The 23,673-nt window shown below is 38.4% G+C and overlaps 1 protein-coding gene across 1 annotated transcript; it reads left to right on the plus strand.

Moving 5' to 3' along the window:
• Positions 1-17,259: 17,259 nt before the first annotated feature.
• Positions 17,260-21,854, plus strand: LOC126077579 (U2 small nuclear ribonucleoprotein auxiliary factor 35 kDa subunit-related protein 2-like; the record flags this gene model as incomplete). Its single annotated transcript, XM_049887103.1, has 2 exons — positions 17,260-18,665; positions 21,845-21,854. Coding segments are annotated over exons 1-2 (1,416 nt in total), but the record flags the coding sequence as incomplete, so codon positions are not given.
• Positions 21,855-23,673: the final 1,819 nt, after the last annotated feature.

The raw sequence follows: 23,673 nt of genomic DNA on the forward strand, positions 1-23,673 counted from the left end.
ACATAAAACCTTGAAGGAAAAAAAAAATGCCAACCAAGAATAATAAAAAAAATAATAATAATATGTCCTGTAAAATTTTCTCTCGAATATGGAAGTAAAATCAGGACACTTCCAGATAAACAGAAATTAAGGGCATTTGTAAAAACCAGACCAAATTTATAAGAAATATTGAAGAGACCCCTGGGCACTCTTTCAGCTCAGTAATGAAGTCACTCCTGAGGTTCACTCTTCAGCCAAAGACTGGACAGGCCCATAAATCAAAATGAGAATAAAGGGGCACACCAGCCCTGGGGTAATGATAGAAGGCAGAATGAGACAGGAAAGCTCATAATAGGGAACCCAAGATTGAGAAGGGAGAGTGTTGACATGTTGAGGGGTTGTTAACCAATGTCATAAAACAATGTGTGTACTAAGTATTTAATGAGAAACTAGTATGTTTTGTAAACTTTCATCAGAAGTACAATTAAAAAAAAAAGAAATATTGAAGAGAGTACTTGGGTTACAGAACTAACAAAATCAGACAACAATCGGAGTCTAGGACATAGGACAGCATCAGCCAGTTACCAACCTAGGTAAAGAACTCTCAGTAATAAAACAAAGCTAAAAGACTTAACACAGGCAAACAGAGACAAAAATTTGTAAATGACGACAACATCAAAACTATAAAAGGGAAGTAAATGGTATAGATATAGAACCTTAAAATGGAGAGGAAGTAAAGCCAATATGACATAATAAAAGGAGTATAAGGGTGTATTTGAATGTATACACAAAGAAAGTTAAGAAACCTACACATCAGGACAAAAAAGAAAGAAAAACAAAGTCTCGATAAACACAAAATCAATAATAATGAAAGAAAATCTACAAAAATGGAACTCAGCACAAGAAAGTAAGAGTAACATAGAAAACATCAGTAGCACACACAAAAAAGCACTACAATATGACAGCAATAAACTCAGACCTATGGAGAATCACACTGAATGTAAATGACTTAAATATACTTGTAAAGATACAGAGAGTGGCAGTATGGATAAAAAAGCATGACCCATCAATATGATGTCTACAAGACTCAGGCACGAAGACATAAATATGTTTAAAAAATCAAAGGATGGAAAAAGGTATCAAGCAAACAGTAACGAAAAAAGGGCAGAAGTGACAATACTATTCTCAGATAAATAGATTTTAAGGCAAAAATCAGACATAAGAGACAAGGAAAGACATTATATAATGATTAAAGAAGATATAACCTTAATAAATATCTACGCACCTGATGACAGGGCTCCAAATACATAAAACAAACTCTAACAGCACTGAAAAGAGAAATAGTCAGTTCCGCAATAATAGTAAGAGACTTCAATGCACCATTCGTTTTAAAGGACAGACCATCTAGAAAGAAACTCAACAAAGATACTGAAAATCTAAAGGCTAAAATCAACCTACATATGTCACAGGCATATATAGAACACTGCACACAACAGCAGCAAACTATACATTCTCTTCTAACACACAGGGAACATTCTCTAGAATAGACCACATTTTACTCCACAAAACAGCCTTCAATAAAATCAAAAACATTGACATACTATAAAGCATTCTCTCTGGTCATAACAGCATAAAAGTAGAAATCAACATCAGGAAGAAAAAGAAAAAAAAAAAATCAAATACCTGGAAACTGAATAACAGCTTGCTAAACAAAACAAAACAAAAACACTGGGTAATAGAAGAAATCAAAGAGAGAATAAAAAAAAAAATTCTTAGAATTAAATGAGGAAGAACATACATTATACCAAAACCTGCAGGACATAGCAAAGGCAGTGCTCAGAGGTCAATTTATAGCAATAAAAACACTTGAGTGCAGAAGAGTGTACGAAAATCAAAATGTTAGCCCTACAATTTGAACAGTTAGAAAGAGAACAGCAAAAGAAGCCCAGAGCCAACAGAAGAATGGAAATGATAAAGATTAGAGCAGAAATACACAATATAGAAAAACAACAGAATCAACAAGACCAAAAGATGGTTCTTTGAAAAGATTAACAAAATTAATAAAACACTGACCAAACCAACAAAAGAAAAGCAGTAAGCAAATAACCCAAATTAGAAATGAAATGGGGTACATTATAACAGACTCCACTGAAAATAAGAAGTATCGTAACAGAATAACCTAAAAAACTGTAGTCCAAAAAATTTGAGAACCTAGAGAAAATGCACAAATTTCTAGAAACACACAGCCTACCTAACACAAGCTGAGACAGAAAATCTGAATAGACCCATAACAAGAGAAGAGATTGAGGAGGTAATTAAAAAAAAAAAAAAAAAATTCAACCAAAAATACAGCCTTGACCCAGATGGCTTTACTTGAGATTTCTACCAAATATTCAGAGAAGAGCTTACACCTGTTCTGTACAAACTACGTCAGAGCGTAGAAGAGGAAGGGATACTCCTGAATTCATTCTATGAAGCCAGCATTACTCTGATACCAAATTCAGGCAAAGAAACCACAAAAGAAAATTACAGACTAATATCTCTCATGAATATAAATACAAAAATTCTCAACAAAATTCTAGGCAATAGAATTCAGCATTATATAAAATAAAATAAAAAACCACAACCAATAGGATTCATATCAGGTATGCAAGGATGGTCCAACATTAGAAAATCAATCAATGTAATCCACCACATAAGTAGAACAAAAGAAAAGAATCACATGATAATCTCAATGGATGCAGAAAAGGCATGTGATAAAGTCCAAACCCATTCCTGATAAAAATTCTCAGTAAAATGGGGTTAGAAGGGAAGTTTCTCAACAGAACAAAACGCACCTATACAAAACCAGGAAACCCTGGTGGCGTAGCGGTTAAGTGCTATGGCTGATAACCAAAGGGTCGGCAGTTTGACTCCTCCAGGCGCTCCTTGGAAACTCTATGGGACAGTTCTACTCTGTCCTATAGGCTCACTATGAGTCGAAATCGACTCGACTGCACTGAGTTTGGTTTTAGTATACAAAACCAACACCCAACAGCTTTCTCAATGGAGAGAGGTTGAAATCATTCTCCTTGAGAAAGAGAAGAAGACAAGTATGGCCTTTAGCACCACTCCTATTTAACACTGCACTGGAAATCCTTACTAGACAAATAAGACAAGAAAAAGAAATAAAAGGCATCCAAATTGGAATGGAAGAAATAAAACTATCCTTATTCGCAGAAGATATGATCCTATACATAGAGAACCCCAAAGATTCCACAAGAAAACTACTGGAACTAATAGAAAGATTCAGCATAGTAACAGAATACAAGATCAAGATAGAAAAATCAGTTGAATTCCTATACACCAACAAAAAGAATTTTGAAAAAGAATTGAGGAAAACAATACCATTTATAATATATACTAAAAAGATTACTAAAAAGATACAATATTTAAGAATAAATATAGCCAGGAATGAAAAAGACCTATACAAAGAAAACTACAAAACAATACTGTAAGGGCCTGCATAAATAGAAAAACATACCACACTCATGTTTAGGAAGACTCAGCATTCTGAAAATGTCAATTCTACCCAAAGCAATCTACAGATATAATGCAATCCTGATGGACATACCAACATCATTCTTTAACGAGATGGAAAAACTAATCACTAACTTTATATGGAATGGAAAGAGGCCCCAGATAAGCAAAGCATTACTGACAAAAAAGAATAAAGTAGGAGACCTCACACTGCCTTATCTCAAAGCCTACTATATTGACATGGTAGTCCAAACAGCTTAGTACAATGACAAACACATAGACCAGTGGAACATAATTGAGAACCCACATGTAAATCCATTCTCCTATGGTCAGCTGATCTTTGACAAAGGACCAAAGTCGATTAAATGGGGAAAAGACAGTCTTTTTAACAAATGATGCTGAAAAATTGGCTGTCCATCTGTAAAAAAAATGAAAAAAGGCTCATAGCACATATCATACACAAAAGTTAATTCAAAATGGATCAAAGTACCTAAGTATAAAACCCAAAATGATAAAGATCATGGGAGAAAAAATGGGGACAACAGTAGGGGCCCTAATATATTGCAAATATATAATACAAACAGTAACTAACAATGCATAAACATAAGAAGATAAACTAGATAATTGAGAGCTCCTAAAATTAAACACTTATACTCATCAAAAGACTGCACCAAAGGAGTAAAAAGAGAACCTACTGACTGGGAAAAATATTTTGGCTATGACATATCCCACAAGGGTCTAATCTCTTAAAATCTATAGACTACTTCAACACCTCAACAACAAAAAGACAAATAACCCAATTTAAAAAAAAAAAAGTGGGCAAAGGATATGAACAGACATTTCACCAAAGAAGACATTCAGGCAGCTAATAGACACATGAGGAAATGCCTGAAATAATTAGTAATAGAGAAATGCAAATCAAAACATCAATGAGACACCATCTCACCCCAACATTACTGACACTAATCAAAAAGACAGAAGGTAACAAATGTTAGAGAGGTTTCGGGGAGACTGGTAGTCTTATGCATTGATGGTGTGAATGTAAAATGGTACAACCACTATGGGAAATAACATCTAGAAATAGAAATACCATACAATCCAGCTATATATGCCCTAAAGAAATAAGAGCCTTCACATGAATAGACATATGCACACCCATGTTTGTTGCAGCATTATCACACACAATAGCAAAAAGATAGAAACAACCTAAGTGCCCATCGACAGATGAATGGATAAACACATTATGGCACATACACACAATGAAATACTATGCAGTGATAAAGAACAATGATGAATCAATGAAACATCTCACAAAATAGATCAGTTTGGAGGGTATTATGCTGGGTGAAATAAGTCAATCACAAAAGGACAAATAACATATGAGACCACTATTATAAAAACCCAAGAAAAGGTTTACACACAGAAAAAAAACAATTTTTGATGGTTATTATGAGGAAGGGAGGGGTAGGAAGGGGAAATCATTAACTAGATAGTAGACAAGTGTTAACTTTAGCAAAGGGAAAGGCAATACACAATATAGAGGAAGTCAGCACAACTCTAACAAGGCAAAGTTATACAAGCTTCCTAGACAAATCCAAACACATTGAGGGACTGAGTTACTGGGGGTGAGACCTAGGGGGCATTTAGATCAATTGGTATGACATAGTTCATAAAGAAAATGTTCTACATCCTACTTTGGTGAGTAGCATCTGGGGTCTTTAAAGCTTTAAAGCTTGAGGGCGGCCATCTAAGAAACATCTATTGGTCACATTCAGAGCAAAGAAGAAAACGGGAAAATCAAAACAGAAGGAAAAGGGGTGCGGAGCCAAGATGTCGGACTAGGCAGACGCTACCTCGGATCCCTCTTACAACAAAGACATGGAAAAACAAGTGAATTGATCACATACATAACAACTTACGAACCCTGAACAACAAACACAGATTTAGAGATGGAGAACGAACGAATACGGGGAAGCAGCGATTGTTTCCAGAGCCTGGAGCCAGCGTACCAGTCAGGTACAGCACAAGCACAGAGAGCTGCTCCACCCCCCTGAACTAACCCCGGGAGGGGGACCAGCCGGTTCCGCAGGCGGTGTGGGACGCAGCCGGTAGAAGTCCCCGGGAGGCAGTGACTGGTCTTGGAGCAGGAAGAGCAGCGTCCCAGCCAGGGAACCGTGCCACCGGGATTTGGACTGGACGCAGGTACGGCATAAACACGGAGAGCTGCTCCACCCCCCTGAACTAACCCCGGGAAGGGGCCCAGCTGGGTCACGCGGGTGGCGTGGGACGCAGCCGATAGGAGAAGTCCCCGGGAGGCAGCGACTGGTATTGAAGCGGGGAGAACAGCGTCCTAGCCGGGACACTCGGTCACGGCACAAGCACGGGGAGCTGCTCCACCCATCTGAACTAACCCTGGGAGGTGGCCCAACTGGTTCGCGGGAGTGGCACGGCCACGCGGCTGGAGGGACGAGAAGTCCCCGGGAGGCAGCGACTGATTTTGGAGTCGAGAGTGCACCGTCCCAGTAGGGGAGCCTTGACGCTGGGCGTGGGGCTGGAAGCGGAGGATCTGACCGTGACTCCAGCGGGTCAGACCCCCCGGGGGCAATCTCCACACAGCCAGCATACATAGGCGATGCGCCCGCGGGAATCTCAGATATAATAGTCATTCCAAGCAAGACAAGCAACTCTGGCTATATTCTGAGGTGCTACTCGCCTATCTCTCTGTTCCCTCCCCCACCCTCCCCAGGCGGCTTCATTAACATCCGAATAGCCTGAGCCAGAGGGAGAACTCTGATAGGGATCTGACTGCATTTTTTTTTTAGCGGATTTTCTGGAAAAACTAGTTTCCCAGTGATGGCTCGGAGACAACAATCCATATCAAACCACTTAAAGAAGCAGACCATGACAGCTTCCCCAACCCCCCAAACAAAAGAATCAAAATCTTTCCCAAATGAAGATACAATCCTGGAATTATCAGACACAGAATATAAAAAACTAATTTACAGAATGCTTAAAGATATCACAAATGAAATTAGGATAACTGCAGAAAAAGCCAAGGAACACACTGATAAAACTGTTGAAGAACTCAAAAAGAATATTCAAGAACGTAGTGGAAAAATTAATAAGTTGCAAGAATCCATAGAGAGACAGCATGTAGAAATCCAAAAGATTAACAATAAAATTACAGAATTAGACAACGCAATAGGAAGTCAGAGGAGCAGACTCGAGCAATTAGAATGCAGACTGGGACATCTGGAGGACCAGGGAATCAACACCAACATAGCTGAAAAAAAAATCAGATAAAAGAATTAAAAAAAAATCAAGAAACCCTAAGAATGATGTGGGACTCTATCAAGAAGGATAACTTGCGTGTGATTGGAGTCCCAGAACAGGGAGGGGGGACAGAACACACAGAGAAAATAGTTGAAGAACTCTTGACAGAAAACTTCCCTGACATCGTGAAAGACGAAAGGAAATCTATCCAAGATGCTCATTGAACCCCATTTAAGATTGACCCAAAAAGAAAAACACCAAGACATATTATCATCAAACTCACCAAAACCAAAGATAAACAGAAAATTTTAAAAGCAGCCAGGGAGAAAAGAAAGGTTTCCTTCAAGGGAGAATCAATAAGAATAAGTTCAGACTACTCAGCAGAAACCATGCAGGCAAGAAGGGAATGGGACGACATATACAGAACACTGAAGGAGAAAAACTGCCAGCCAAGGATCATATATCCAGCAAAACTCTCTCTGAAATATGAAGGCGAAATTAAGATATTTACAGACAAACACAAGTTTAGAGAATTTGCAAAAACCAAACCAAAGCTACAAGAAATACTAAAGGATATTGTTTGGTCAGAGAACCAATAATATCAGATATCAGCACAACACAAGGTCACAAAACAGAACGTCCTGATATCAACTCAAATAGGGAAATCACAAAAACAAATTAAGATTAATTAAAACAAAAATACACATAACAGGGAATCATGGAAGTCAATAGGTAAAAGATCACAATAATCAAAAAGAGGGACTAAATACAGGAGGCATTGAACTGCCATATGGAGAGTGATACAAGGCGATATAGAACAATACAAGTTAGGTTTTTACTTAGAAAAATAGGGGTAAATAATAAGGTAACCACAAAAAGGTATAACAACTCTGTAACTCAAGATAAAAGCCAAGAAAAACGTAATGACTCAACTAACATAAAGTCAAACACTATGAAAATGAGGATCTCACAATTTACTAAGAAAAACGACTCAGCACAAAAAAGTATGTGGAAAAATGAAATTGTCAACAACACACATAAAAAGGCATCAAAATGACAGCACTAAAAACTTATTTATGTATAATTACCCTGAATGTAAATGGACGAAATGCACCAATAAAGAGACAGAGAGTCACAGACTGGATAAAGAAACACGATCCATCTATATGCTGTCTACAAGAGACACACCTTAGACTTAGAGACACAAACAAACAAAAACTCATAGGATGGAAAAAAATATATCAAGCAAACAATAAGCAAAAAAGAAGAGGAGTAGCAATATTAATTTCTGACAAAATAGACTTTAGACTTAAATCCACCACAAAGGATAAAGAAGGACACTATATAATGATAAAAGGGACAATTGATCAGGAAGACATAACCATATTAAATATTTATGCACACAATGACAGGGCTGCAAGATACATAAATCAAATTTTAACAAAATTGAAAAGTGAGATAGACACCTCCACAATTATAGTAGGAGACTTCAACACACCACTTTCGGAGAAGGACAGGACATCCAGTAAGAAGCTCAATAGAGACAGGGAAGATCTAATTACAACAATCAACCAACTTGACCTCATTGACTTATACAGAACTCTCCACCCAAATGCTGTAAAATATACTTTTTTTTCTAGCACACATGGAACATTCTCTAGAATAGACCACATACTAGGTCATAAAACAAACCTTTGCAGAATCCAAAACATCGAAATATTACAAAGCATCTTCTCAGACCACAAGGCAATAAAACTAGAGATCAATAACAGAAAAACTAGGGAAAAGAAATCAAATACTTGGAAAATGAACAATACCCTCCTGAAAAAAGACTGGGTTACAGAAGACATCAAGGAGGGAATAAGGAAATTCATAGAAAGCAACGAGAATGAAAAAATTTCCTATCAAAACCTCTGGGACACAGCAAAAGCAGTGCTCAGAGGCCAATTTATAGCGATAAATGCACACATACAAAAAGAAGAAAGAGCCAAAAGCAGAGAACTGTCCCTACAACTTGAACAAATAGAAACTGAGCAACAAAAGAATCCATCAGGCACCAGAAGAAAACAAATAATAAAAATTAGAGCTGAACTAAAATGAATTAGAGAACAGAAAAACAATTGAAAGAATTAACAAAGCCAAAAGCTGGTTCTTTGAACAAATTAACAAAATTGATAAACCATTGGCTAGACTGACTAAAGAAATACAGGAAAGGAAACAAATAACCCGAATAAGAAATGAGAAGGACCACATCACAACAGAACCAAATGAAATTAAAAGAATCATTTCAGATTATTATGAAAAATTGTACTCTAACAAATTTGAAAACCTAGAAGAAATGGATGAATTCCTGGAAAAATACTACCTACCTAACTAACACATTCAGAAGTAGAACAACTAAATAGACCCATAACAAAAAAAAAGATTGAAACGGTAATCAAAAAACTCCCAAGAAAAAAAGCCCTGGCCCGGACGGCTTCACTGCAGAGTTCTACCAAACTTTCAGAGAACAGTTAACACCACTACTTCTGAAGGTATTCCAAAGCATAGAAAAAGACGGAATACTACCCAACTCATTCTATGAAGCCACCATCTCCCTGATACCAAAACCAGGTAAAGACATTACAAAAAAAGAAAATTATACACCTATATCCCTCATGAACATTGATGCAAAAATCCTCAACAAAATTCTATCCAATAGAATCCAACAATACATCAAAAAAAATAATTCACCCTGATCAAGTGGGATTTATACCAGGTATGCAAGGCTGGTTTAATATCAGAAAAACCATTAATGTAATCCATCACATAAATAAAACAAAAGACAAAAACCACATGATCTTATCAATTGATGCAGAAAAGCCATTTGACAAAGTCCAACACCCATTCATGATAAAAACTCTTACCAAAATAAGAATTGAAGGAAAATTCTTCAACATAATAAAGGGCATCTATGCAAAGCCAACAGCCAGTATCACTTTAAATGGACAGAACCTGAAAGCATTTCCCTTGAGAACGGGAACCAGACAAGGATGCCCTTTATCACCGCTCTTATTCAACATCGTGCTAGAAGTCCTAGCCAGGGCAATTAGGCTAGACAAAGAAATAAAAGGTATCCGGATTGGCAAGGAAGAAGTAAAGTTATCACTATTTGCAGATGACATGATTATATACACAGAAAACCCTAAGGAATCCTCCAGAAAACTACTGAAACTAATAGAAGAGTTTGGAAGAGTCTCAGGTTATAAAATAAACATACAAAAATCACTTGGATTCCTCTACATCAACAAAAAGAACACCGAAGAGGAAATAACCAAATCAATACCATTCACAGTAGCCCCCAAGAAGATAAGATACTTAAGAATAAATCTTACCAAGGATGTAAAAGACCTATACAAAGAAAACTACAAAGCTTTACTACAAGAAATTCAAAAGGACATACTTAAGTGGAAAAACATACCTTGCTCATGGATAGGAAGACTTAACATAGTAAAAATGTCGATTCTACCAAAAGCCATCTATACATTTAACGCACTTCCGATCCAAATTCCAATGTCATATTTTAAGGGGATAGAGAAACAAATCACCAATTTCATATGGAAGGGAAAGAAGCCCCGGATAAGCAAAGCACTACTGAAAAAGAAGAAGAAAGTGGGAGGCCTCACTTTACCTGACTTCAGAACCTATTATACAGCCACAGTATTCAAAACAGCCTGGTACTGGCACAACAAAAGGCACATAGACCAATGGAACAGAACTGAGAACCCAGACATAGATCCATCCACGTATGAGCAGCTGATATTTGACAAAGGATCAGTGTCAATTAATTGGAGAAAAGATAGCCTTTTTAACAAATGGTGCTGGCATAACTGGATATCCATTTGCAAAAAAATGAAACAGGACCCATACCTCACACCATGCACAAAAACTAACTCCAAGTGGATCAAAGACCTAAACATAAAGACTAAAACGATAAAGATCATGGAAGAAAAAATTGAGACAACCCTAGGAGCCCTAATACAAGGTATAAACAGAATACAAAACATTACCAAAAATGATGAAGAGAAACCCGATAACTGGGAGCTCCTAAAAATCAAACACCTATGCTCATCTAAAGACTTCACCAAAAGAGTAAAAAGACCACCTACAGATTGGGAAAGAATTTTCAGCTATGACATCTCCGACCAGCGCCTGATCTCTAAAATCTATATGATTCTGTCAAAACTCAACCACAAAAAGACAAACAACCCAATCAAGAAGTGGGCAAAGGATATGAACACACATTTCACTAAAGAAGATATTCAGGCAGCCAACAGATACATGAGAAAATGCTCCCAATCATTAGCCATTAGAGAAATGCAAATTAAAACTACAATGAGATTCCGTCTCACACCAGCAAGGCTGGCATTAATCCAAAAAGCACAAAATAATAAATGTTGGAGAGGCTGCAGAGAGATTGGAACTCTCATACACTGCTGGTGGGAATGTAAAATGGTACAACCACTTTGGAAATCTATCTGGCGTTATCTTAAACAGTTAGAAATAGAACTACCATACAACCCAGAAATCCCACTCCTGGGAATATACCCTAGAGATACAAGAGCCTTCATACAAACAGATATATGCACACCCATGTTTACTGCAGCTCTGTTTACAACAGCAAAAAGCTGGAAGCAACCAAGGTGTCCATCAACGGATGAATGGCTAAATAAATTGTGGTATATTCACACAATGGAATACTACGCATTGATAAAGAACAGTGACGAATCTGTGAAACATTTCATAACATGGAGGAACCTGGAAGGCATTATGCTAAGCGAAATTAGTCAGAGGCAAAAGGACAAATATTGTATAAGACCACTATTATAAGATCTTGAGAAATAGTAAACCTGAGAAGAACACATACTTTTGTGGTTATGAGGAGGGGAGGGAGGGAGGGAGGGAGGGAGAGGTTTTTTTTATTGATTAATCAGTAGATAAGAACTGCTTTAGGTGAAGGGAAAGACAACACTCAATACATGGAAGGTCAGCTCAATTGGACTGGACCAAAAGCAAAGAAGTTTCCGGGATAAAATGAATGCTTCAAAGGTCAGCGGAGCAAGCGCGGGGGTCTGGGGAACATGGTTTAAGGGGACTTCTAAGTCAATTGGCAAAATAATTCTATTATGAAATCATTCTGCATCCCACTTTGAAATGTGGCATCTGGGGTCTTAAGTGCTAACAAGCGGCCATCTAAGATGCATCAATTGGTCTCAACCCACCTGGAGCAAAGGAAAATGAAGAACACCAAGGCCACAGGACAACTAAGAGCCCAAGAGACAGAAAGGGCCACATGAACCAGAGACCTACATCATCCTGAGACCAGAAGAACTAGTTGGTGCCTGGCCACAATCGATGACTGCCCTGACAGGGAGCACAGCAGAGGACCCCTGAGGGAGCAGGAGATCAGTGGAATACAGACCCCAAATTCTCATAAAAAGACCAAACTTAATGGTCTGACTGAGACTAGAGGAATCCCGGCGGCCATGGTCCCCAGACCTTCTGTTGACACAGGACAGGAACCATCCCCGAAGACAACTCATCAGACATGAAAGGGACTGGTCAGCGGGTGGGAGAGAGACGCTGATGAAGAGTGAGCTAATTATATCAGGTGGACACTTGAGATTGTGTTGGCAACTCTTGTGTGGAGGGGGGATGGGAGGATAGAGAGAGAGGGACGCCGGCAAAATTGTCAAGAAAGGAGAGACTGAAAGGGCTGACTCAAGAGGGGGAGAGCAAGTGGGAGTAGGCAGTGAGACGTATGTAAATTTATATATGACAGACTGATTGGATTTGTAAACGTTCACTTGAAGCTTAATAAAATTTATTAAAAAAAAAAAAAAGAAGGAAAATATTAGTTAACAGGACTAATGTACCACATGAACCTCAGCCTCCACCAACCTCAGCCCAGAACAGGGTGGTGCTTGACTACCACCACAGGCCACGCTGACAGAGACCACAATAGAGGGTCCTGGCAGAGCAGGAGAAAAATGCAGAATAAAATTCAAGTTCATAAAAAAAGACCAGACTTACTGGTCTGATGGTTACTGGTGGAACCTCTGAGACTATGGTCCCTGGACACCCTCCTAACTCAGAACTGAAGCCATTCCCAAAGTTCACATTTCAGCCAAATTAGACAGGCCTATAAAACAAACAAGACATGTGAGGAATGTGCACCTTAGTTCAACCAACTATAGAATAACAAATGGGCAACACCTGCCCAAAAGCAAAGGTGAGGAGGCAGGAAGGGACAGGAAACTTGCATGAATGAACACTGAGAACCCAGTGTGGAAAAGGAAAGGGCAAGAGTGCTGACACATTGTGGGGATTGCAACTAATGTCACAAAACTATTTTTTGAATGAAAAACTAATTTGGGTTGTAAACTTTCACCTAAAAACACGATAAAATTAACAAAAAAATAGACAAAGGGCTTTAATAGCCATTTCACTAAAGAAGAAATACAAATGGTCAATAAGCACATGAAAAAATGCTCAGTATCATTACTGATTATGGAATGAAAATCAAAATCACAATAAATATCACTTCAATCCCATTAAAATGGCTATGATCCAAAAACAAACAAACACACAGAAATGGAAAACAACAGGAGTTAGGATATGGAGAAACAGGAATCCTGATCCATTGCTGGTAGGACTATAAAATGGTACAGCTATGTGGAAAACAGTTTGAAGATTCCTCAAAGAGTTAAAAATAGAATTATCATATGATCCAACAATTCCACTAAGTATATGTCCAAATAATTGAAAGCAGGGGCACAGCAGATACGTGTACACCAATGCTCACTGTAACACCATTCACAATAGCCAAAAGGAAGAAACAAATGTCCAGCAACAGATCAATGGATAAACGAAATGTGGTGCATGCATGCAATAGAGTACCACTGGGCCATCATTCAGACATAACTGAAGTCCAAATATATGCTACAGCATCGATGGGCCTTGAAAACATTATGCTGAATTTGTCTCAAAAGGACGAATTTTGTATGATACTACATATATTAAATATATACAATAGGCAAATGTATAAAACCAAAAGTTTATTACAGGTTACCAGAAGTAGGAGGGTGAGGGAAAGACGGAGTCATTACTCTGGGGACACTGAGCTTCCATTAAGGAATAAACACTGGAAATGCACAGTGGCAATGGTTGCACCACATGATAAATGTAATAAATGTTACTGAATTGTGCATGTAGAAAATGTTGAAATGCAAATGTATTTTTATATACATATATCAATTTATATATACATATCTCAATAAAAATGTAAGTGCCAATAAAAAGAACACTGAATAGCACGTTTTTCTTATATGTTACTATGTTAAATTTATTCTTCTCTCAATTTCTGTTTTCTTCCAATCTAACTATACAATACCAAACAAATTTGGAGTCATTTTTCAAATGCTCTCTCTTTTTGTTTCATAATATAATGGTGATAAAACAAAAAGTTTTATTCCCAAAATATCTCTTAATTCTCCCACAGGTTTCCCATTCTTTCTGCCACAATAACTTTGAAAATTATTTAAGTAATAACTAAAAGAAAAAAAAAGCCAGTGCTGTCGAGTTGATTCCAACTCATAGCGACCCTATAGGACAGAGTCGAACTGCCCCATAGAGTTTCCAAGGAGTGCCTGGCACATTCGAACTGCCAACCCTTTGGTTAGCTGCCGTAGCACTTAACCTCTATGCCACCAGGGTTTCCTAGTAATAACTATGAAGGGAAATAGCATCAGATTAAAGAGACATTGATAAATGGAAGCTCTGTTTTTGTTGTTAGGTGTCCTGAAGTCGGTTCTAACTCACAGCCACACTATGTACAACAGAACAAAACACTGCCAAGTCCTGCACCGTCTTCATGATCATTGTTATGCTTATGCCCATTGTTGCAGCCACTATGTCAATCCATCCCATTGAGGGTCTTCCTTTTTATCACTGACCCTCAACTTTACCAAGCATGATGTCCTTCTCCAGGGATTAGTCCCCCCTGATAACTTGTCCAAAATATGTAAGACAAAGATTCACCATCCTCGCTTCTAAGGAGCATTCTGGCTGTACTTTTTCCAAGACAGAATTGCTCATTCTTTTGGCAGTCCATGGTATATTCAATATTTCTTCACCAACACCATAATTCAAATGTGTCAATTTTTCTTTGGTCTTCCTTATTCAGTGTCCATTTTTCACATGCATATGAGGGGATGGGAAACACCACAGCTTGGGTCAGGGGCACCTTAGTCCTTAAAGTGACATGGCCCACATGTTCTTGTCATTTCTTCTTGTTCCCTAGGTCCCATTAGGATGACATACTCCAGGTATATGCTGAAGTATGTCCAGGCACAAGCAAAAGGTAAACAAATGGTGTTAGGTACATACAACCGAACACTAGAACACTGTTTTGTTGTTGTCGTTGTTAGGTGCCATCGAGTCGGTTCCCAACTCACAACGACCCTATGCACAACAGAATAAAACACTGCCTGGTCCTGCGCCATCCTTACAATCGTTGTTATGCTTGAGCTCATTGTTGCAGCCACTGTGTCAATCCACCTCGTTGAGGGTCCTCCTTTTTCCGCTGACCCTGTACTCTGCCAAGCATGATGTCCTTCTCCAGAGACTGATCCCTCCTGACAACATGTCCAAAGTATGTAAGACGCAGTCTTGCCATCCTTGCCTCTAAGAAGCATTCTAGCCTCACTTCTTCCAAGATAGATTTGTTCCTTCTTTTGGCAGTCCATGGTATGTATATTCAATATTCTTCGCCAACACCACAATTCAAAGCCGTCAACTCTTCTTCTGTCTTCCTTATACAATTGTTCAGCTTTCACATGCATATGATGTGATTGAAAACACCATGGCTTGGGTCAGGCGCACCTTAGTCTTCAGGGTGACATCTTTGCTCTTCAACACTTTGAAGAGGTCCTTTGCAGCAGATTTACCCAATGCAATGTGTCTTTTGATTTCTTGACTGCTGCTTCCATGGCTGTTGATTGTGGATGCAAGTAAAATGAAATCCTTGACAACTTCAATCTTTTCTCCGTTTACCATGATGTTGCTCATTGGTCCAGTTGTGAGGATTTTTGTTTTCTTTATGTTGAGGTGTAATCCATACTGAAGGCTGTGGTCTTTGATCTTCATTAGTAAGTGCTTCAAGTCCTTCCTCTTCACTTTCAGCAAGCCAGGTTGTGCATAACGCAGGTTGTTAACGAGTCTTCCTCCAATCCTGACGCCCCGTTCTTCTTCATATAGTCCATCTTCTCGGATTATTTGTTCAGCATACAGATTAAATAGGTATGGTGAAAGAATACAACCCTGACGCACACCTTTCCTAGAACACTGCTAAGCAATAAAGAGGCAAGTACTTCTGATACAGGCAACAATATAGATGAGTATAAAAAGCACTGTGCTAAATGAAAGAACCCAGACACAAATCATTTTACTATGTATAATTCCATTAATATTACATTATTAAAAACTATATATTGAGAGAAAACAGATTAGCAATTGCTAGAGGCTTGGTATGAGAGAAGAGCCCTGCATGGAATTACCAGGAGGAAAGTATTGGAGGCAATGCAAGTATTCCATATCTTGATTGTGGTGGTGTTTACATGACTGTCAAAAGTCAAAAAATTAGAAATTCCATTCTTCATTTTTCCCCTTTTGATAAGTATTTATCCATAGAATCTTTGACCAATATGTTCAGTAATGAAAACCAGGCACACAACTTAGTATACAAATGATAGATTTTTTTTCAGATGTCTATTTTAAATTTCTTAATTTTTATACTCACCTAAATTTTGCAGTAAAGGATAGATATGTTTCCCAGGTACACAAGTGATTTCATAATGAAACACATTTAAAACAGCTACAAATCCCTGCCTGCCACAACAAAACAATAGTCTCTGGTAAGAACTGATAGAATAATTAAAATGAAACATACAAAATAAAAAGATAGGAAAAGCTTTGAATATCCTAAACGAACAAATTAGGTTAATTTAAAAATTCTTAATGTTTTAAATATGCATAAATATAACAAGACATGTAAAGCAGAACTTAATTGTTTTCCAGAATTTATTACTTACAACTCATAAGAACTTTTGTCCAGTATTTGCATGAATATATGATGATCATCACTGATATAAAAAATACACTATATCGTGTGAAAGTCTGCTGGGATATTTAGAAGTTTCACTATATTTGTGTTTTTTCGTATTTCTAATTAATGAAGTCTGTTTTCAATATTTTGTTTTGAGCATCTTTTATATTTAGAGATGGGGAGAAAATAACTCAGACTTTTTTATTATTACAATCCTGTTTGAATTTCAACTTAGTTGTGGTGTGACTTTGGGAAGTAGCTGGACAGTTTAGAAATTTAATTTTCTTTATAATAAAATAGGGCCATGAGAGGGGGAGGGGTTGTGGGCGGAGCACGCTGAAAAGATGGCGGCGACCGAGAAAGTATTGTTTCTCGAGAAGCAGCACCACAGAAAGTACAGGGCTACCCAGAAGAAGGAGAAACGAAAGAAGCGTCGGCAGAAACTCGCTCAATTGAGAGACTCAGGACTCTCACAGAAAGAGATGAAGGAGGGGGACGTTTTTATTGAAGAATACCAACTTGAAGAAGAGAAGTTGTTGGAGACAGAGAGGCAAAAGTTACATGAGGAGTGGTTGCTGAGAGAGCGGAAGGCACAAAACGAATTCCGAATAAAGACTGAAGAAGAAGCGGCAGCTAGAAAACGGCAGGAAGAACTAGAGAAAAAATTCAGGGAAGAATGGAAGCAACAGAGAAAAGAGGAGGAGCAGAAACTACAGAAGAGAGAAAGAGAGAAAACTGTGCGAAAGATGCCGCATCAGGCTGAAAATGAGTTGGAAAATAGAATCACGGAGAAAGATCGAGCTTATTGTCCATTCTACAGTAAAACAGGAGCATGCAGATTTGGAGATAGGTGTTCACGTAAACATAGTTTCCCAGCATCGAGCCCCACTCTTCTTATAAAAAGCATGTTCACAACATTTGGAATGGAGCAGAGCAGAATGGATGACTACGACCCTGATGCAAGCCTGGAGTACAGTGAAGAGGAAACTTACCAGCAGTTCCTAGAGTTCTATGAAGATGTGCTTCCTGAATTCAAGAATGTGGGGAAGGTGATTCAGTTCAAGGTCAGCTGCAACTCTGAACCTCATCTTAGGGGCAACGTGTATGTTCAGTATCAATCGGAAGAAGAATGCCAAGCAGCCCATTCTCTGTTTAATGGACGGTGGTATGCAGGAAGACAGCTGCAGTGTGAATTCTGCCCGGTGACCCGCTGGCAAATGGCAATTTGTCGTGTATTTGAAACTCAGCAGTGTCCAAGAGGAAAACACTGCAACTTTCTTCACGTTTTCAGAAATCCCAACAATGAATTTGGGGAAGCTGACAGAGACATGCATCTGTCCCCAGATCGGACCGGCTCGTCCTTTGCGAAGAACTCATATAGGAGAGAGAAGATGGGCCGCCATGATGACTACTATGGCAGGCCAAGGAGAAGACGAAGTTCTAGTTCAGACCGTTCCTACAAAAGAAACGGGGAATCTGAGAGGAAAAGTAGTAGTAGTCACAGGGGGAAGAAGTCTCACAAGCGTGTGTCAAAAAGTCGGGAAAGGCACAGCTCCCGAAGCAGAGGGAAAAGGAACCGCTGTCGGAGCCGCAGCCGGAGAAGTCGCAGGCGGAGCCACAGGAGCCGGAGGAGCCGCAGCCGGAGCAGCCGCAGCCGGAGCCTCAGGAGCCGTAGAAGTCCGACCCAGACCCGCAGCCTCAAGAGCCGGAGCCAGAGTTCATCCAGGTCCAGAAACCGGGGTGGGAGGAGGTACAATCTCAAATCCAAGTAAATCTGTTTTGTTTGTGAATAAATGTATCTCGTTTTTCTTACGGTTGCAAGATATGTTAGCTAGAAAGAGATGAGCTCAGATGGGTTAGGAAGTCTGGCAGAACCCTATATAAACTGGAATTCTATTTAAAAAAATTTTTTTTTCCCCTGATAATCAAAAATTGTATGTTTAATACAGAAAACTTAGAAAAAAAATGTATAAGTAGCAGCATAAAAATTGTAATCCTAACCAATAACTTTTAAAAAGAATAAATAAAATAGGGCCATTAATAGGATCGTTAGGGGAGTAAAAGAAAATGTTTTATAACAAAACCTGGAGTACTGTAGTAGTGTAGGCACTCAGCATACCTTAGAATGATTCTTCTTCTCTTAATTTATTTTCTTTTCTGCGAATGTCTTTACCTTTATCAAATAAAGTTGAAGCCACCCTCAATATTTTTTTTCCCTCTAATAGTGCTCTCACTTTTCAAAATATCACCCAGTGTTGATTTATCTCCAAAACATTTCTTTATTATCCCTCTATTTCCCTATTCTTCCTGATAACTCAAACTGTTTTATAAGTAATCAAAGCATATCAATTTATCTCAAATAATTTTTAATTATACCTTTACTTCCGTATTTTTTTCTGTCACATTATTTGAACATTCAATTTCTAGCCTCTGGATTATATCGATAATAATGAGGATAGAAAGAGGAAACAGAAATAAACATTATTGATGAAGAAATTGTAGGTTTTGGAGACTAATTAAACCAAACCCATTGCCAGTTAATTCCAACTGACAGCAACCATATAGAACAGAGTAGAACTGCCATAAAGGGTTTCTAAGGAGCAGCTGGTGGATTCAAACTGCATCTGAGCTCTTAACCACTGCACCACCAGGGCCCCTGGAGGATAAATTAGGTGTGAGCTTTTAGGAAGGGCACCTTAAAAGAAAATGAAGGTACCTAACATATTTGGAATCAGGAATATGATTTATTGTATAATAATAAATTTAATTGTGGATATAGTATACAAGGCCTATTCCTATGATATCCAGGATGATGTTCTGTGTGTGCCTTGACAGTTTAGAAATAAGGAGGAACGTCTGAAGTGTAGATAAAGACGGGGAGCAATTGTTATAATGTTGGCTATCAAAGTCAGAGATGTAAATTAAAGACTGGTTTTAAATAAGCAGTCACTATAAGCACGGAAGCCCTGGTGGCACAGTGGTTAAGTACTACGGCTGCTAACCAAGAGATCGGCAGTTCAGATTTGCCAGGCACTCCTTGAAAACTCTATGGGGCAGTTCTATTCTGTCCTATAGGGTCGCTATGAGTCAGAATCGACTCCATGGCAGTGGGTTTGGTTTTTTGGTTTAAAATAAGCACCAACAATGGCATTGGAATGAAGAAACAGAAGATAACAAATTCCTGAAATTCCAGGGAAAAGAGAATTTCCGTAAGTAAATTGGTAGTTTGGCCATTTAAAGAAATGTTAAGTAAATTAATTTCAAAAGGATTCAGTTGGATAGGTAATGTCACAGATGTTGGTGAGTTGCTGGAGTAGTTTAAGCAATGGTGTGAGCAGAATAATTAAGCAGATAATAAGAGGTAAAGACATAGATTCTAGACCATTCTTTTATGTCCCTTAGCTCTGAAAAAGATAAGAAATAATAAAGTGTTAAATAGATGAGAAAAGAAGACATATATATATATATATATATATATATATATTTTGTCTCTTAAGAGAGGTTGAAAAAATGTTTATAGACTTTTGAGAAAGGCCCAGGAAATAAAACATGGAGACAAAAAATTAGGAAATGGCTAAAAAATAATTCAAAGATTGACAGCAGAAAAAAAGTTCTCAGATCTAAATAGAATAGATGCATATAACAACCTAATATTCTCCTTTGAGTTGGGAAGAAAGGATTTGCGATTGATTAAAAGAAAAGAGATGTTTAGTAGCATAGTGAGAGGAAGTTTAATTTTGTACCATATTTTATTCACAATAACTAGAACTATTACTTCTTTATTATGTCTAGAATTTAAGCATCATGAGGGCAGAAATGTTCCCCTGTTGAATTCATTGCTATATTCCCAATTTTTGGTACATATTGGGAACTTAAAACTAATGCGTGAACGTTACATGAATATAACCTTTAAAAATATTCAGTAAATTAGTAAAGACCTTTGAGTTCTATCCCTGGTTGCGATGTAAAAGCATAGAGAAGACACCAAGAAAAAAAAGATAAAATGAGAATCATATATGGAACTCTCAGTGAGTAGTACATGGAAGTGATACAAGGAGAACTAGAGAGAGAAGATCTTTACAGGTGAAAAGCAAAACAAAATAGTTTCAGGGGGCAAACATGGTTAAGCAGGGACTTTGCTAGGTTAGGAAAGCCTAGACAAACTATTAGTGAGAGTAGGGAAACTCAAGATAGAACTGGGGAAGTCAGAACAACTCGACCAGAGCAAAGGCATAGAAGCTTCACAGACATATCTAAATGCCCTGAGAGACAGAGCTACTGGGCTGAGGGATGGGGACCGTGTCTTAGGGGACATGTACCTCAATTGGCATAACATAGTCTATAGAGAAAATGTTTTCTATCCGACAGTGGTGACTGGGGTCTTAAAAGCCTGTGAGTAGCCATCTAAGATACATCTGCTGGTCCTATCCTGGCTGGAGCAAAGCAGAATGAAGAAGACCAAAAACACAAGAGAAGGATTAGTCCAAAGGACTAATAGACCACAACTACCACTACCTTCACCAGACTGAGCCCAGCACTACTAGATGGTGTCCAGTTACCACCACCACTGACTGCTGTGGCAGGGCTCACAATAGAGTGCCCTGGACAGAGTAGGAGAAATATGTAAAACAAAATTCCAGTTTGCATGCATGCGCGCACACGCGTGCGCACACACATACGAGTGAGCTTGCTGATCTGACAGAGACTAGAGAAACCCTGAGAGTATGGTCCCTGGACATCCTTTTAATTCAGTACTGAAGTCACTCCTAAGGATCACCCTTCAGCCAAAGATTAGACAGGTCTATAGGGCCTATAATAACACACATGCATGAGGGATGTACTTCATAGTTCAATCACGTATAGGAGACTAATGGACACATCAGCCCAAAAGCAAACACAAGAAGGCAGAAAAAGACAGGAAAACTGGAGGAATGGAAACAGAGAACCTGGGATAGAAAGGGAAAGGAGGAGAGTACTGACATAACGTGGAGGTTACAACCAATGTCACAAAACAATCTGGATAAATTTTTGAATGAGAAGCTGATTTGCTCTGTAAACTTCCAGCATACCCCCAAATTTAATAATCGATGGGTCATTAATCTGATAAAACTTAAGACAAAAAAACTTTCGGAGGAACATAGGTAGATTGTATGAACCTTGTTTTCGTTGGTGGGTGGGAAAAGATTTCTCAGGAAGATAAAAAAGTGTTAGCATTTGTTAAAAATCGCAAATTGAACTTTAACAGTATTACAAATGTCCTTTTACTCTAGTAAGAAAATGAAAAGGCAAGCCACACACACACTGCAAGAAAATGTTCACAATAAATACATTTGTCTTATATCAAAAAATTTTTAAAGGATTTCTACAGTGCCATGGAAACCCTGGTGGCATAGTGGTTAAGTGCTATGGCTGCTAACCAAAGGGTCGGCAGTTCGAATCCACCAGGCGTTCCTTGGAAACTCTTTGGGGGCAGTTCTACCGTGTCTTATAGGGTCGCTATGAGTCGGAATCAACTTGACGGCACTGGGTTCTGGGTTACAATGCCATCATGAAAATTCAAACGAACTTATTTGCTATTTAAAAAATCATCCTGAACCATGGTGACTTAAAACACCAATTGCTTTATTACTTCTTATGTTTTTGAGGGTTGACTGCAATCAGATAAGCAGTTCTGTCAATGTGGTATCAGCAGGGACTGCAGTCACCTTGGGCCTCAATTGTGTTGTACTCTTCAGAATGGTTCACGCTTCAGTCTGCTGCCTCGATGTTTCACCAGGTGTTGTTCCATGTGACGTCTTATCTTCCTGATCTCTCTTGCCAGCAGTGTAATTGGCCTACATACATGGCAGGTGGCATGCTAGAGACCAAAACAGATGCTTCCTGGCCTTCCTAAGGTTTAATTCTGGCACTGGTACGGTCTTTGTTTTACCACATTTAATTCATTAGAATGAGCCACAGGGGCATCCCAGATTCAATGTGAGAGGGGCCTATTCAAAGCACAAATACGGAAAAAAGAAGTGTATCGTTGGGAACCATTTTTGGGAACTAAGTGCCACACATTCTATTAAAAGGAAAAAAAAGACAAAAGACTTGCAGATCCTTAAAAAAAAATGAGTAAGGCTGGCCAATACGCACATAAAATATTGCTCAACAGCGTGAGTTACCTATCAGGGCAATACAAACTAAAACAATGAAGTATCGTTCACATCCACTGCATTGTCTAAAACAATATCAATCTTGGAAGGATTTGAAGCAAATGGAACATTCCTATCTAGCTAGTGGGAGATTAAAATGGTAATTTTTTTTTCTTTTTTACTATATTATGAAACGTAATGGAAAACAATTTAGTAGTTTTTTTTATAAAGTTCAATGTACACCTACCCTATTGTTGTCATTAGGTGTCATGGAGTTGATTTTCAGTCACTATGAGTCGGAATTGACTCAACGGCGCTGGGCTTTTTGGTTTCTTAACCAACCCCATCTGATGACTAGAACTGCCCCATAGGGTTTTCTAGGCTATAATCTTTATGGGGGAAGATCGCCAGGTCTTTTTCCACAGAATCGCCTGGGTTCCAGCCACCAAACTTTTGGTTAGCAGCCAAAAGCTTAACTATTGTGCCATCAGGACATCTTACACCTACCCTAATACCCAGCAATTCCACTCTCAAATATTTACCCATGAGAAATTAACACATATTTGAATGGAAAGGCTTGTGGAGCCATATTCACATTTCTAATATGAACCATTTTATTCATAA

Source organism: Elephas maximus, chromosome 5 (assembly GCF_024166365.1).
Source record: "Elephas maximus indicus isolate mEleMax1 chromosome 5, mEleMax1 primary haplotype, whole genome shotgun sequence".
NCBI classification, from domain to species: domain Eukaryota; kingdom Metazoa; phylum Chordata; class Mammalia; order Proboscidea; family Elephantidae; genus Elephas; species Elephas maximus.